The 17,696-nt window shown below is 30.2% G+C and overlaps 2 protein-coding genes across 5 annotated transcripts in view; one reads left to right on the top strand and one right to left on the bottom strand.

Annotated features, from left to right (window-relative positions):
* Positions 1-1,464, top strand: part of LOC115880575 (formin-2) — a 55,673-nt gene extending 54,209 nt beyond the window's left edge. The window contains exons 17-18 of the mRNA XM_030897835.1: positions 536-833; positions 989-1,464. Coding sequence (XP_030753695.1) covers positions 536-833; positions 989-1,121 — 431 coding nt within the window. The 3' untranslated portion in view covers positions 1,122-1,464. The remainder of the gene's footprint in view (positions 1-535; positions 834-988) is intronic.
* Positions 1,465-9,717: 8,253 nt separating this feature from the next.
* The window catches only part of LOC115880561 (hemicentin-1-like), a 478,732-nt gene continuing 470,753 nt past the window's right edge, over positions 9,718-17,696 (bottom strand). For 2 of the 4 annotated variants that reach the window (XM_030897795.1, XM_030897813.1), the window contains exons 10-14: positions 16,382-16,571; positions 16,105-16,325; positions 15,034-15,205; positions 14,735-14,898; positions 9,718-10,619 (exon numbers count right to left, since the gene is read on the bottom strand). In XM_030897795.1, coding sequence (XP_030753655.1) covers positions 10,413-10,619; positions 14,735-14,898; positions 15,034-15,205; positions 16,105-16,325; positions 16,382-16,571 — 954 coding nt within the window. In that variant the 3' untranslated portion in view covers positions 9,718-10,412. Of the gene's footprint in view, positions 10,620-14,734; positions 14,899-15,033; positions 15,206-15,953; positions 15,990-16,104; positions 16,326-16,381; positions 16,572-17,696 lie in introns of those variants that run through there. The other 2 variants (XM_030897802.1, XM_030897824.1) reach the window with 2 other exon arrangements.

Below are 17,696 nucleotides of genomic sequence, written 5' to 3'. Positions count from 1 at the left end.
AAAATTAATTATTCATAAATTAATTAGCGAATTAATGATACGCCACTGTTTTATGACAAAATTGAAGAAACTAAACTAAAACTAGTTTTAGTGAACCCTAATCGACATTTGATTTCGGAAAATCGACTATACATATATCATATTTTACGCAAAATTGTAAAACTTTCAGGGATTTTGTGCCTAAACGGTTGACTTTAGCAAAAATTTTTATAGAACCTTTTTTATAGGAAATTTTATTCTCTTTAATTTTGCTCTCCTCAAATTTTTGCGAAAAATGCACAGTTTTCGAGATATTTATAAAATACCGATTTTGGACGACATCTTGGCAAGATGGCGGCGCTGGCGGTTAAAGTCTGGAAATATGCATTTTATGGATTTCAGTTAGGGACCTCAAAACCCATAAACCTGGAAAGTTTCAAAACTTCCGGACTTTTTTCCAAGCAAAAATCCACAATGACTGACCTATTATAGCTTTTCAGAAAATAGTCATTACTTATTCATAATTTTTGTAATCCAATGTATTATTTTGTTTTAGAATGCGAGAAAAAGACTGAAAAAATTATTACCAACTCTACTCCAGAAAATTTACAACCTTTCAAGGAAAAAATGGAAGCGTTCCTGGAAAAATCGCAAACGCAATTGTCAACGGAATGCGAAAATCTGGAAGAGTGTCACAAACTGTTTATTTCAACTATGAAACTGTACTTATTCAAACCAAAGACAGGAACCTTGGAGAGTTTTGCCCCGGGGGGATTTTTCGAATTTTGGTTACCGTTTTGTGTGGATTTTAAGGATATTTATAAAAAAGAAATTGTCAAAGTACAAGTAGAAAGGTAAATTAATTTGTGTTTTGTCTTTTGCAATTTTTATATTTTTTATTTATTACTTACTATCTTTGGTAGAGGCGCTAAGACACATCCCTGCCTAACTCAAATTATTATTAATATCATTTTTTGCAAACAATAAGAAGATTTTATTGCTGTTTCAGAGCACAGGAATTGAAGCGTAAAGAATACCACGATGCCAACTCTACAAAAGAAAGGGAAAATGGCCTAAAAGCCAAATTCAAGAAAGCCAAAGCCAGATTAAAAGACAAAGAAGAAACAGGGAAAACCAGCTAATGTTGCCTATTTGTCGCTTACAAAAAGCGGAGAACTATACTTAATATTACAAAAAAAAATGATTCACCTGTTGCTAAGATACAAATTACCTATATAATATACGTTGGATCTGATTACAGATATTGTTTCGAGAGTAGAGAAGATGAAAGAAAGATAAATAATGAAGAAAGCTTTAACATTTTTTTGATTTTAAACGTCGAATATTATTACTAGTTGTAGCTAGCGTTAGAAATGCTGCGGCGCGATTTTTTGCTATTTTACTAGTTGTGTTAATTTTATTTAATGTTTATTGTTGTAAATACTACGTTTTTTTAATGACAATTATAAATAAAATGTCAAATAACAAGTCGTTTTTTTTTGGCCGGATTAATATGGGTTTTTTTGACTCGCACTCAGCGGATCGATTTAGTGTCGAATCAAAATAATTCACTTAAATTTTGACCTCTTTAACTCAAACGGTTTTCGAGATTTTAAAAAAAACTATTTTTTCAATTTTATTTTTATTTTTATAGTAAAATTCGAAATTAATTAATGTTGATTCTTTTTTCTATTTCTTAGAAGTCTGAGAAATGAAAAAATAATATGATCATGATTCTTAAACGAAAAGCGAAAAACGATTTTTAGCGGAGGAAAGAAAATTAAAATCTTCATTTTTTAACCTTCGTGAAATATGTCACTGACTAAAAATCATCAGAAAATGTCTTTTACACTCCTTTACACTCAGGATTTTTTTAGAAATTTTTGAAGTGGTGGAATGATATGAAAAAAAAATAAAAACTATTTTTTTTTCTAAAATCTTCTCGGACTGATTTTTTTATAGTAATCTTTATGTTTATTTCTGGCAAGGATGTATTATTAATGAAAAAATATTTTCTACTCACTTTTTTAAACTAAACAAAAATATAAAATAATAATAGCTCCCCTATACAGGGTGCTACAAATTCGAGGTACGAGCATTGGTATCTCGGTAACCGTAATAGATACGAAGATGGTTAAATTGGGGCAAAGTTGCGCTTTGGGATGTTCACCAAGATGTCATCAAAAAAGATTTAAAAATTTCAAGGATTGCTGAGTTTCTTGGAAAAAACGGATTTTTTTGAAAATGAATTTTATTTTTTCCTGTCGTTACTTATAAGAAAATCAAAAAACTAATTGCATCTGATATTTTTTTTAGATTTTCAAATTAGCTGATAATTTGTGAGATACAGAGGCCAACTTAATTTTTTTAAATAGGGACCTGCATTTTTTATTTCAGATTTTGAAAGAACTCGGTCTCCTGAGTACAATGGTATGCCACATTTAATATTTTTTTTGTTTCAGACATTTGAACACAATTTATTTAAACTAATTTCAAGTCCGGCTCTGTTTTTTTTTAAATATTTAATCTATTCATCGTTACAATATCGATAAACTTTCAAACTTAAAAATGACCTGGGGTAAAACATTGAATAGTGAAAATCAAATGCAATAAAATAATAAAAAATAATATACAAATGAATACATTACTTCACGTCATTTGTAAAAGTAAAATCAATACATCTCAACATTTAGAATAAAGAGTACAAAATGCTTTCGGAAGTATAAGAAGAAAGTTTGAATAAATAAAATTGAACGAAAAATAAATTTGTGAAATAGGGAGGGTTGTAACCCTTTCGTAGAGCATTAGAAACTAGTTTGTAGAAGTTTATTTATTTATAATAACTACGATGAATATTACGCATATTATTAGATCGCACACTGAGATTTCAAATTCACAATAAAACAAATAAAAATAATATCTTTAAATTGCTGACCTGGATATAATTTATTTGAATCTTCCAATTGGCTCGATTTTCCTTATTCAGTGTCAATTAGCGCTGATTAATATGTATATTACGATGAATATAATCAGATAATAAAAAACAGGGTCGGACTTGAAATTATTTTAAATAATAATTATATAGTTTTTTGTTGTTAAGGTACCAAAAACAAAAAAAAGTATAAAGTGTGGCATATCATTGTACTCAGGAGACCGAGTTCTTTCAAAACCGAAAATAAAAAATGCAGGTCCGTATTTAAAAAAATTAAGTTGCCCTCTGTATCTCACAAATCATCAGCTAATTTGAAAATCTAAAAAAACTATCAGATAGCCCTAATAAAGTTGCTATGAGAATGTGCAATTAGTTTTTGATTTTCTTTAAAGTAACGACAGGAAAAAATAAAATAGATTTTCAAAAAAATCCGTTTTTTCCAAAAAACTCAGCAATCCTTGACATTTTTGAAACTTTTTTGATGGCATCTGGGTGAACATCACAAAGCGCAACTTTGCCCCAATTTAACCATGTTCGTATCTATTACGGTTACCGATATATAGTCTATAAAATGAATAACTTTGAATTTTGACCGTTATTTTTTACCAACATGGCAAATATAAAATCCCTTCGTCAAAAAAATTACTGATATTCTTAAAGTATTCTTTAAATTGCGAGTGCCTGAACGAATCAGATAGGTAACTCTTTTTACTTTCCTAAAATAGAAAAGGAACATAATAAAACAAGTGACAGTTCTTCCTCTTCTTACAAAAATCAACACGAAATGGCATAATTGTCAAAAGTAAAATGTCATCAGCTTTTGACATTTCTATATATCAGACCAATGCCGTCTCTAATAGAACAGCCTCGGAGCGAGATTTATGACGTCACGCTAATTAGATACGGATTAATAAATATGTTGTAGAATACATGGAAAACATAATTATTCGTCGTATTTTTGGTTTGTATTTTAAAAATGATATAGTTTACATGAAATATACATAATATACAGTTAATAAATATAATATATACCTATTTATAGTAAAAAATACTTTGGCAAATAAACTATGAACCATACAAATGCAGCAAATGTTTTACAATATACAAATAATGAATAGCTACATAAGATAATGGGTAAAATGTAAAATATATTTTAAATTTTGGGGTTTGAAAATCGATCTAATTTAACAAAAAACATTCAATATATACTAATAGTGATGTATTATTATTTGCATTCACAAAATTTATATGTACATATATTTTGCAAGTATCAATGTTCGAAAAATTATATTTGCAAATAATACAATATCATAGAAAAAAAACGCTGATTAAGTTTTCATTAGGTTTTTCATTATTTTTTTTGGTTTAAAAAAAACGTTTCGGCTAACATTATAGCCTTCATCAGTGTTGTGTCATATAAAAAAAATAATGTCGAGTATAATCCAAAAAATTGCATATAAAATATTCACACCACATACCGCATAATGTTTACTGCAATTAATAAACTAATATAAACTTGTCAAAAGATGACCACATATTTTTTAAAATTATTATTCTTAACACTAAAACTATCTACATTGACTATGGAGTACGATTTCAGCCATAGTCAAATATAAGGAATAATTATGTTAGGGTAACGTCATAAATCTCGCTCCGAGGCTATTAGAGACGGCATTGCGTCAGCATAGCCGCAAGTTGCTAACCATTTGCTAACCCAATGACTAAAGAATCCAAGGACAAATAACATCCGAGAGCAAATTGTGACGATGCCATCAAACAGTGCCGTGGCACATATTTTTCTTAACCTAGCTGTTTGAAGAAAACGCTAAAAAGTTGGAGTGGACTGTTTATTTACCTATAAAACGTAACTCCTGGCTCTTTCTTATCGCTGCTGCTTTTACACTTGAAAGCTGAACAACTAATCACCATTATAATAAAGTTTATACAAAGTTTACTACACATAAACTATTAAAAATGACTAAAATTGTCGCTGGTGACCAAATGATGACTCATTGTTTGCCACCAAAACAAAAAAAAGGTCACAAATTCTGCTGCAGCCCGTATAGAGGCGTTACATGTCCTTATATTCTTTAGTCATTGTGCTAACCTAATAAAATTAACACTGGAAAAGCCTGCGGGAACTGTCAAATTCAAAGTTATTCGTTTCACAGACTATACCAATAATGCTCGTACCTCGAATTTGTAGCACCCTGTATACAGGGTTGTTCACCACATACGACACGGAGTATTGTAGCTAAAGAATTAGATTTTTGATCATATTGTTCCACCACTTCAAAAAATTGTATTTTTTAGACTGTCGTCAGCTACTGGATACGTTTATATCTACCTTTAAAGACAAAATGAATGATCCAGCTCCACCTAAGTTTGTTTATATCCTCTTTCCATAATCTTTTTTGTTCAAAGTTTTTACATTTGAATTTTCAGTATGAGTTATTTAACTAAAAATTAGACTTGGGGGTATATAACACAATAAAAATAACTGTTTTATCTTAATCATAGACATTTATTTACAAAAACTAAAAACAAAGGTGCTTACAAGTGTATAGTTTCTTATTTACAACATTAAAATTGCGTCTCGGATCTTAATGCTAAGCTTACAATATATACGAAATAGTCTTTTGCGTCTTATGTACACATCAAAAACATTTACAAAAAGAAACAAATTCATCCCAAATAATAAATAGAGCTTCTACATATCTCTCAATTTCTTTTTGCGCTTATTTTTACAATACCAACAATTATTAATATCATCAAGAAAAAAATAATAGGAAAGAAAAAAATCAGTCTTTTAAGCATCTTTTAAGGATTAATTTACAATAAATTTAACTCGGAAAATATTAAAAGAGACTTAAAAGCTTAAAATTTAAACTGAGATCAAAATAAAGAAAAAAGAAAATACCATGCAGCACTTTCAACATATCAAAAATATAATTGTACAACATAAAATTCAAACTTTCCGTTTTTATATACTTTTAACAGCTTGAATTCGTGAATTTGTTTTGGCACAATCAAAATATAGAAATATATTTTATATCATTTTTAACTACTATATAAAATAGGCACAATAATTTTTTCTTTATAAATATGTATGTTAGCAATTTACAATAGAAGAACTTTACGAACAATAAAAATAATTAAGTATCGAAAAATAAATTAACATAATCCTGATATTTTGTATACACCGACCGGCACGAAAAACGGACACCTAGAAATTTTGATGTATTTTAAAGTTTTATATATCGTGTTATAGTGGACCGATTTTGATGATCTTTTAAGCAATTTGTAGCTAGATTATTTGACTTTTTTAGTATATCTTTCTAAATTGAAAATGAAAGTTCCCATCTGTCAATTATACGAGGGAAAAGAAAATGTTGATATTTTGGTGATAGTTTGAAACACCCTGTGGAGTATGTTGAGATAGCAGGGAACTTAAAAATTATTTTGTCGACTAGGTACATCCTTTCTCAATAATTTGTTTTTTAGATCATTTCAATAGCTATATTTTTGTTGGAGATATTCGCTTTTGAAGAAGACACTAGCATATTTTCGTAATTTTTACATTAAATTACTTAATAATGCTTAAAAAATCATCAAAATCGGCCCAGTAGAACAATAATTATTTTTTATACAAGACGATAAAAAGTAGTATTTTATCGCCGACCGAAAAGATTAATTCACGAGCGATAAAATCGCTCGTGAATTAATTTCGGAAGACGGTAATACAATTTTATCGTCATGTATAAAACAATATTTTTTTCCATAGCAAGTTACGTTTTAAAAAATATTCAGAAATTATTATTTCAAGTAATTTATTACGAGTAGAAAAATGATTGTGCTGGGTTGGCGTTGCTTTCTATGTAATTTGACAAATAAATAAAGCTGTCTCTTTAGTTGTCAGTTTTGAGTCGATATTTTTTTAATTCTCTTTCGTGTCGATTGCTGATTGAATTGGAGCCCGAAATAACTCAAAACGAAATAAGTAAATTACCAACAGAAATTCGGGCTTAAGCCGGAGTCTCATGCATCCGAAATCCGATGACACGACGATCCGACGGTGCTCCTATTGGTCGAAATATTTTGACAACAATTTTTATCCGATAATTTTAACTAATCATCCGACGTCGTATAAAGTTAAATTTTGTTTAACTTATCCTCGCTGTTAAAGTATCATTTAATCTACCCTTGCGGTTAAAGTATTATTTTATCTACTATTTTTGATAGATATAAGGCAATTTTAAGAGTTGCTATGGAAAAAATATATTAGGTAAACTTTAAAATACATCAAAATTTTAAGGTGCCCATTTTTCGTGCCGATGATTGTATATTTTTAGTTTGAATTTTTTAAACAAAAACAATATTCAAAGAAAAGTTCTTCTATCTCTTAATTTTCATTCAAACTAAATTTTCTACAAGAAAAGAAAATTTGAACAAATAACGTCGCTCGAAAATCTTAAATTCCACATATAAAAAATATAGAAACTAAAATTATATTTAAGTACATAAATCTATTTGTACATTCACAAAACAAAATCGATAACAGAGTAGCACAACAATAATTTATTGCAATTCAAATCACATTTCAGAAGAAACACTCATTCGTTCGTGACTCCTATACCGCTTAAGTACGTTTCGGCCAAGCATGCACCCGTCATCAAGCTCAACAACACTGTCAAAAAACATTGAAAGTGAACTAACTGTCTGTTTCAATACTTGTCATGTTAGAGGGGGACGATTTGTGTGTTTGAGTGATAATATTATCATGTCAAAATTTAATTATCAGATAACTGAAGTAATATCATTTATGAAAAAATCTGTGATGTATACTTTTAAACAGTCAATTTTCCAAAAAAAAAGTGTTTATGAAAGCTTTTTTTGGTACTTCAAGCATGTACGTTTACAAAATACTCTGACAAAGTGTTATAATGTTATTTACAGTTAAAAAAATAGTGTTTTAAATGATATGTATCAGTAAAAGTGCCAGAGTATCAGATTGTTTAACTTGTATTCATATCTATTTTCCTTGTATATATGCTCTATTAGATTATGGAAAAAAGTGTCGTATATGATAATCAAATACTATATTGTGATATGTTTGGTGTATTATATAGTTATCGTTACGGATTCGGGTCACTAAGCTTTCAAAAACACAGTTTTTTGGTTTATTTGTTGTCACACCAGCTCTAATTGTTTTACATAATTTTTATTAGCTTTGTAAAGAATATAGTAATTAATACTTAGGTACAATATATAAATTTTAGTTTAGTAGAATTGTTTGATGTTTGTTAATAGAAAATTATTAATTATTTTAATTATTTATAAACGAATTATGAAATCACTTTGTAATTAGTAGATAAAATTAACAAAAAGTTTCTCAATTCTTAAGGAATATTTGAAATATTATACTATAGTTTATGAAACGAATAACTTTGAATTTGACAATTCCCGCGGGCTTTTCTAGTGTTAATTTTATTAGGTTAACTTGCGGTCATGCTAACGCAATACCTTCTCTAATAGAACAGCCACGGAATGAGATTTATGACGTCACTCTAGTTAGATACTACGGATTAATAAATATGTTGTAGAATACATGGAAAACATAATTATTCCTCGTATTTTTGGTTTGTATTTTAAAAATTGATATAGTTTACATAAAATATACATAATACACAGTTAATAAATAGAATATATATACATATTTATAGTCATAAATACCTTGGCAAATAAACTATGAACCATATAAATGCAGCAAATGTTTTACAATATACAAATAATGAATAGGTACATAAGATAATGGACAACATATAAAATATATTTTAAATTTTGGGGTTTGAAAATCGATCTAATTTAACAAAAAACATTCAATATCTACTAATAGTGATGTATTATTATTTGCATTCACAAAATTTATATGTATATTTTGCAAGTATCAATGTTCGAAAAATTATATTTGCAAATAATACAATATCATAGGAAAAAAGGCGTCAGCGATGGCTATGAAATAAAGATCGCTGTGATTACATATGTAAAATTAAAGGTTCGGGAAAAACGCTGATTAAGTTTTCATTTGGTTTTTCATTATTTTTTTTTGGTTTAAAAAAACGTTTCGGCTAATATTATAACCTTCATCAGTGTTGTGTCATATGAAAAAAATAGTGTCGAATATAATCCAAAAAATTACATATAAAATATTCACAACCTAACCTAACACCACGTAATGTTTACTGCAATTAATAAATTAATATAAACTTGTCAAAAGATGACCACATATTCGTATATTGTAAAACAATTGCTGCATTTGTATGGTTCATAATTTATTTGCAAAAGTATTTATTACTATAAATAGGTATATATATTGTATTTATTAACTGTATATTATGTATATTTCATGTAATTTATATCATTTTTAAAATACAAACCAAAAATACAAGGAATAATTGTTTTCCATGTATTCTACAACATATTTATTAATCCGTAGTATCTAACTAGCGTGACGTCATAAGTCTCGCTTCGAGGCCGTTATATTTGAGACGGCATTGGTCTGATATTTAGAAATGTCAAAAGCTGATGACATTTTACTTTTGACAATTATGACATTTCGTGTTGATTTTTGTAAGAAGAGGAAGAACTGTCACTTGTTTTATTATTTTCCTTTTCTATTTCACGAAAGTAAAAAGAGTTACCTATCTGATTCGTTCAGGCACTCAATTTAAAGAATATCAGTAATTTTTTTGACAGAGGGATTTTATATTTGCCATGTTGGTAAAATAACGGTCAAAATTCAAAGTTATTCATTTTATAGACTGTAGATTTATAATTTTTTTGAAAATGCCATGATCATGACAATTGTTTTTAAAAAACTAGTAAGGTAGATGAATAATTATAACTGTTACCATTTTGAGTAACTTTAGCTTTTAAAGCATTATATTATGGCACTATCGTCAAGATAATCAAAATAATATGGCGGTCAAAAAAGATAATTTAATGCAGATAACTAAATATTCATTTTGAACTGCATCCTTGACATTCTAAAACTGTATTAAAGTATAAAAAAAATATAAAGTTAATATGATATTTTAGTATTGGAGAAAAAACTCTTAAGAAATTTGTTCCAGTGGATCTTAACTTTTAAAAAAGTGTATATTTTTGTAGCAAATCCACAAAAATATGTAAATTTGTCGGAAATAATTTTTATAAAAAACTTATATAAAATTATCTAAAACAATAATTATTAGAGTGTGACTACGCAATTTTACGTATACATCACGAGATGAAACTCGAATTATTTAGGAACTTACGTCAAAAGCGAAGTTACACACCGTATGTACACACAAATATAAATCGTCTTTTCATCCAAAAATAACTCGAAAATTCACCGCTTATGGCGCTTCTTACGAAGGTAAACGAACACGTACGAACACCGTCGCTTCTTGTTTATTGGTCGAATGTTCTACACAGTTAGACAAAAAACAATTTAAACGTTCTAAACGATTATTTCCCGGATCACTCTGCGCGTGCGCGAGTTGGGTGTGGAGTAGCCGCTTTCTAGCGACTCCTCGTAGGCCAGTGACATGTGCTGGGGTGGTGGGGGTGGCTTGTCGTCGTCCATCTGTTCCATGAATGGGTCGGGGAGCCCCGGGGTGTCTCTATATACTGCGGGGGATTCTAGGCGTTTTTTCGGCTTGTGTACCTGAAAGAAATAAAGAGATTAATATTGTCGTTACACAATTAACAAATACTTAACAAATTAACGATACTAGTGAGGTGTCTCATAAGTTTTACAGAATTACTCGCGTATCTTTATCGATATATAAGATTTGCTATGACATTTGCTAAGTATGACTAAAAATCTAAAAAAAAAAAAAAAAAAAAAAACATTCGATCAATTTGTACTACCAGTTATGATCTATGCATGTGAAACCTGGATACTAAAACGGATATTATAAGGAAATTGCAGGTCGCACAACGCTCAATGAATCCAAGTGGTAACCAACTCAAGGCGGAACTCAAGAACTTGGAAGATTCCATCCGCAACCTGGAATGGAAATCTTGCAATGGTCTAAGACACTCGAAGAAGTTTCTGAGGGCATATGATCAAGAAAAATCACAGATCTTCCTGGGTCTGAGTAAGAACAATCTTCGGATTGTCACGGGGTTTTTAACAGGACACTGTCTCATCAATGAACACCTCAGTAGATTGAAACTAAGAAGAAACGGCGAATGCAGATTCTGTGGGGAAGATGGTGAAACACCAGTACACCTCATCACTGAGTGCGCCGAGACGACAACCATTCGTGCCATGAATTTTGGTACGACTGATATTGGAGATGGAGAACTACCCTCTATAAAACCGTCCCAGATACTGGCTTTTGTCAAAGCCCTGGGACTGTATGATGAGTTATGATTCAAGAAAGGGGGACACAATGGATCTGTAAGGTCGAAGTGAGTGATTAACCCCCCTCCCACTCATTCTAAAAAAAAAAAAAAAAAAAAAACGCTCAATGAAATGAAATATGCTGGAAATAATCAAGAAAGGCCGTAAAAGAATGGAGTAGATACGACAAAAGATCCAGGTAATAGATGTCATCAAATCCCTCAAGTGGCAATGGGTAGGACCCCTGGCAAGAAAGACAGAATGTTACCACAAAAAATATAGCATGGTACCCACGAGGAAATAAGAGGCCTAGAAGAAGACCAAATCTGAGATGGGACTATGATTTATATTAGCAAAATTAGCAGGGATAACTTGGGCCCGCATAGTCAACAATAGAGAACAATGAGCCCAACTACAAAGAGATTGTCTAAATATGTGAGGAAGGCTACACCATAATTAGAAATGGTTGAATAAGCTGAAAATGATGATGCTAATATCAAAGCGTATCATGTTTTGAATCATTATCTATTTTATTTTACCGAAAAAAGCACTAAATTAATGTTAACGACTACTAATAAAACTTTACATTCACTGATTTGCCACACTCTACAGGATAACGCTATGCAAGTTCAACAACTAATTTTGAAACACACCTTCACTTGTGAATACGTTTAAATTAGCTTTGCTTTTTGACTTCTAACAACTGCTTGTAATTTACTATCTCGAATTAACAGAATTAATAGAGCAGGTAGCTGAAATTTGACGTAAGAAAAAAAAATATAATTTTTAGAATCAAAACATCCAAAACAATTAGATGCGTATTAAAATTAAAAAAAAAATAGATAATCAACAAAAAAAGATTGAAACCAAAGCAATTAAAACTCATTAGAACAACTTCGCGTCGAATAGACAGGCACTCGGTAGCGACTAGACACTTGCTAGATGCTTTTTGAGGTAAATGAAGAAAACTATTTTAATTGTATTTCTGTTTTGCTATCGTTTTCTTGTAATTTTAAATCAAATTAAAGTCAAATTTTCCCTAGAAATCTCTAGCTCAGCAGCTCTTAGCTAAAACAGATCATTGAATATTTAGATGTCATTGATTTGATACTGACAGTTCATAATATCACAGATTAGGTATCCTATAAGTATACAGATAAAAATCTTGTCCCTAATTCGTGGTACGAAAATTGTTTTTTATGACGAGTGCAAACGAGTCAAATTTCCTGTGCGCAAAAATAAACTCACGTAAAATAACAATAAACAGCGTAATAGAGAGATATCGCTAAACCGAATAGCGTGCATGGACGTTAATAAGGCCAGGTGTTATTTCCTTTACGTGAGGTGGTAACTTTGAATTTAAAACTTTGAAATTGTTGTGTTTACTAGGTATTTTAAAACTAAAGGACCAAAGTGCTTATTTCCAGTGCTTCAACGTCTGCCAATGGGTTCAGGGCATCAAGCAACAAATTCTCTTAGAAGGGCTAAGTCGTCATCTGCTGTAAACCTAAGACTCTTTATAGGTTCTTTAGTATTGGAAGAGGTGGAATCCATATTTCGGGCCATATTTATTTAATTCAAACTAATTCCAGCTACTTAAATATCAAATTACCTAATAAAACTAAAGCAATAATTCAAAACAATTCAAACATAACCTAAAATAAAAGATCTCGCCGGCTGGCTCCGGTTGTCAAATATCCGCATATGCCCATTTGAGCAATTTTTAAACGTTATCAGAGGTTATTTAGAAAGAGCGCTTGGAGTGCGGTCAGGCGGTAACGTTATTAGCGAGTGTTGCGTTAAAAATTGACTCGCGCATATCGTAACCATGATAAGGTACGCGTAAATACTGGATGACGCTATTCGGTTTTCCGATATCTCTCTAATAACTGTGCCGGTCAGGCGCTGTGCACAATTTTAGAGGCCATAAGTGGGCGTGCTATATGCGCAAACTAGTCACCTAACTAGTGCCCGATTCCGAAAATTGGAACCACGAAAAACAAAGATTATAATCTGTATAATCTGTGATAATATTTACTCTGGTTTTATTATACAGGGTGGTCCGAACTGTATTCCGGAAACTTCGGCAGCATATTCTGCAGATAAAAATAAGTAAAAAAGTTCGCAAAGTTCTTTCAGAGATACAGGGTGTAGAAGTTTCATTTTTATTTCGATTTTTTCTAAATAATTTCTGAAGTAACGTCAATATTTGAATTGAAAATTGGTGGCTAGAAGTTTTTGACATAAGAAATTTGATTTTTATGTCAATATGACTCCTACTAGTAGAGGGCGCCACCTACATGTGTTTTAACTATTTTAAAGCGTAATAACTTTTTGTCCGTACCTGTATTAAAAAAACCGAACGAAAAAATATACATCTCTGACTTTTTACGTAAAAAATATCTCTTTGTAAAAATCGTTCCGAGCAACCGTTCTTAAGATATTTAGAATGGAAATAGTCAATACATGTCATTATTGACGAAAAATAAACAGGTTGAGTAGATAGTTATTTTACTAAAATAATAAATTTGCGAAATTTTTATTTTTTTAAATTAATCACAATTTTTTCTGCAAATAATGATGATAAAACAGTTTGTGTTGAACTTTTGGCACAAAAACATTTCAAATTTATGATTTCAGTCTAATAACTATTTAGTCAACATATTTAATTTATGTCAATGATGACAGGTATTGATAATTTCGATTCCAAATATCTTAAAAACCATTACTCGTAGCGATTTTTACCAAGAGACCTTTTTCACGTCAAAAATGTCGTAAATGTATATTTTTTTACTCAGTAGTTTTATACAGGTACGGACAAAAAGTTATTACTCTTCAAACCAGTTAAAAAATATGGAGGTGGCGCCCTCTACGAGTAGGAGTCATATTAACATCAAAATCAAATTTCTCATGTCAAAAAACTCCCAGATATCAATTTTCATTCAAATATTGACGTTACTTCAGAAATTATTTGGAAAAAATCGAAATAAAAATGAAACTTCTACACCCTGTATCTCCCAAACTAAGCATTTTAGGACATACATTTATACGAACTTTTTTTACTTAATCTGCAGAATACGCTGTCGAAGCTTCCGGAATATAGTTCGGACCACCCTGTATATGACTAAAAAGATTTAAAATATATTTTCTAATTTTTAGTATTATACACGGTCGATGATAGGAAAAATAAGGCAATAATTCCTGCTCAAAAAGCGTTATATAGATTAATCAGGTTTTTATTTGATGATGTTATCATAACTTGTTAGTCTATGATTTTCCGTTTATAATATTGAGTTTAAGCACGTTTTTTAATAATATTTACAAACAAGGTATAAAATTATACTAAAATTTAAAATTGTTACTGATCATATTTCATAAAAATCTATAAATTCAAAACATTTTGGCAATTTTTTAAATTATTTTGTATCTACCTGTGCGTAAGGATCCTGAGTCTGGGGGAACGGTGCGTAATCGTCATGTCCGCCATATTGGTCGTACACTTGAGATCCTCCATTAGCTGCCATTTTCAGTTGCCACAATGAGTCCTGTGAGTCCACACTTCCGTTTCCGGGTACAGCAGTTGTATAACCTGCATCTGAAAGTAGAAATCTCATTGATTAGTATGTAATCTTGTATTTGAAATCAATTCTAGATCTTACGGCAATCAAAATATCGTATAACATTAAAAAAACAATAAGGTATACTTTTTCAATAATTCAAATATTCTTACCAAGGTAGTTCCAGTCATTTCTAGGTTCTCCATAATGTCCGTACCCATTTTGTGTTGCGGCGTAGACAGCCTTTTGGTCTTCCAAGGCCAGCTGAAGGTCTAAGGCTTGATTATCGAGTCCAGGCGCATAGTATGGTGGGGGTGCCTGGTTCTGGAACAAAGGTGAATTCAACTGTAAACAACAAAAAGTTATTTAACAAAGAATCGAGGCAAAATAATAAGTAAGCAGCACAATTATAATAAGAGGTATTATATTATATTAAAGTTGTATTATTTAGAAATATCAAGGTAATATGTGAATGTGTTCAGGCTTTAAATCTAAGAAAACTTGTATAACCGAACAATAGTTGTAAAAAAATATCAACAAGAACTATAAACATGCTTGGCCAATTAAATAAAAGATACAAAGAGTAAAATATTTTCTAAAAACAACCAACATGAATTGAAAATGAAAAATGTTTAATTTTCTAACGCTTTATAATAATTGTTATTGCATAAACGGTTAAGAATGCCATGTATTATCAAAAAGGCATACAATTATCTTTATCATAAAATAAGATTAATTAAAAATAAATAAAATTTTGTTACTATTAAACGGGAAATGAAAGAGATTTGAATCAAAATAATTGCCTAAAATACTTTTAATAGACAAATTTTGTTAAGAACTCTGCTTGTTCTTGTCATTTTATTTGTTAATTTAAGAATACAACATTTTTAGATATTTTAAAAATTTTATATTAAAAATATCATGCCCTACATTTATATCCATTTACATTTTTCTAAATAATAAGCAATAACATTAAATAAGCCACAATGACCACGATAAATAAACACGATTTTACAACACAAAGCTTTTAAACTAATCAAAGCATACCGATCCTATGTATAAACCGGCTATACGGCGTTATTACTCTACTTACTATTATTGGTCACTCTCTTTTTAATGTACCCATATCCTTCTTGCCACCAAGAAGTACGGAAGAGCATTAAATAAAGCAAATAGCAGATATTTTATCACAAATCATACTTATTAACGCCTCATTAAATTTTTAAAATCAACAATTTAATTACCTGTTGTCCATTTCCGTTGGCTGGTATAATGGTGGGTCTCACTGAGTCCATTTCCAGGTCTTTGGCTTGCTGAGCTTTCTTTCCATGCTGAGCTCTTCTACACCTGCAGAATACCAAAAGTAGTCCAGCGCTGAGCAGAAATAGAGCGCATGTAACGATAATGACGATCAGTGTTGGTGTTGTCAACGATGAAGCTTCTCTCAAAGAATTTGCGTATCCCACTGTAACAAAAATATAATATAAAATTGTTTTAGGAATAAAATTTCATTTAGCTTACATTCAGCTTCGACAAATTCACCACAGTGGTCTCTGTGAGTGCTTAGGCATAATTTGACACGAATTCTCGGGCTATATTCATCCATTCCTATAGGTTCGTCGACTAAGGATCGACCCAAGGCATTTCCAAAGCTTCTGGTCATCATTTTGTCTAAACTTCGTTCTTGGTAAGTTGGTGTCATTCCAGAAACCTAAGGAACAAACGTATTATGTACATTTTCATCAAATTTCCTTTATTTAAAGTACAATTAAAAATGTTTACTTTTAGTTACTGTTACGTTAGTCGAGACTTATGATCAAAGTAACTAGAAAAGCTTGTGTTTTAAAAAAGTAACACTTTTTTTGTATTTCTGCGTTGATTATAAAAAATCTTAAGCTTCCTTCAAAACCTCAAAACTAGTGGAATAAATTAGCAAATTCAAGTGTACTCTGTATTTATGAGTTTACTATCATTTACAATGGATAAAAAAATACAATTAAAATTAATAGAATATCCTAGCAACAGCTTGCGGTACTCAGTTGTAACTATAAATCCTCATTCAGAACCTCGCAATTAGTGAAATAAATTAGTGGTTTCCATTACAATACTTTTTAGTTTAAGATCATTCACAATGTTTAAATAACACAATGAAATTAATAGAATATCCTAGCAACAGGTTGCGTTAGTCAGTTGTTTCCATAGAAAAGCCTAATATTTAGCTTACAAAACAATCATCTTTTGATTTCCAACAATTATTTCTCTTGACGGAAGATAATCAAAGGCCAAAATGACATATCTCGCAAATTACTCTCGCAAGTACAATTAGTCAAAAAGTTAAACGTTTGATAACTTTCTCTACTAGTTGAAAATGTCTACCGCTAATTTTCACGTTCTGAAAGTTTGCATTCAAATTAGAGGAACAAACTTCTACGCTAATTGAAACCACTAATTTATTCCACTAATTACGAGATTCAGAATGAAGCTTAAAGAAAGCCTAATAATTAGTTTATAATACAATCAATTTTTTATTCCTAACCTCAACTTCTCTTGACGGATGATAATCAAACGTCAAAATGACTTTCTTGCAAATTTTGAAGTATAATTAGTGGAAAAATTAAAAAGTTTTTTAACGTTTAGTACGAATTGCAAATTACTACCACTAATTTTTACGTTATGAATATTTATATTGAAATTAGAGGAACAAACTTCTACTAAAATTTGTTCCACTAATTTCGAAGGCCTGAACAAAGATTTAGGTTAAATTTACTAATTAAATTTGCATCAAAAAATAATCTGACAACAAAGAAATAGTAAGGAACAAGATAAAAATAAGTAA

This window comes from Sitophilus oryzae, unplaced genomic scaffold (genome assembly GCF_002938485.1).
Source record: "Sitophilus oryzae breed Bouriz unplaced genomic scaffold, Soryzae_2.0 scaffold_1081_pilon_pilon, whole genome shotgun sequence".
NCBI classification, from domain to species: domain Eukaryota; kingdom Metazoa; phylum Arthropoda; class Insecta; order Coleoptera; family Curculionidae; genus Sitophilus; species Sitophilus oryzae.
Note: the sequence above shows the minus strand (reverse complement) of the source record. Positions and strands in the feature narration are given on the sequence as shown.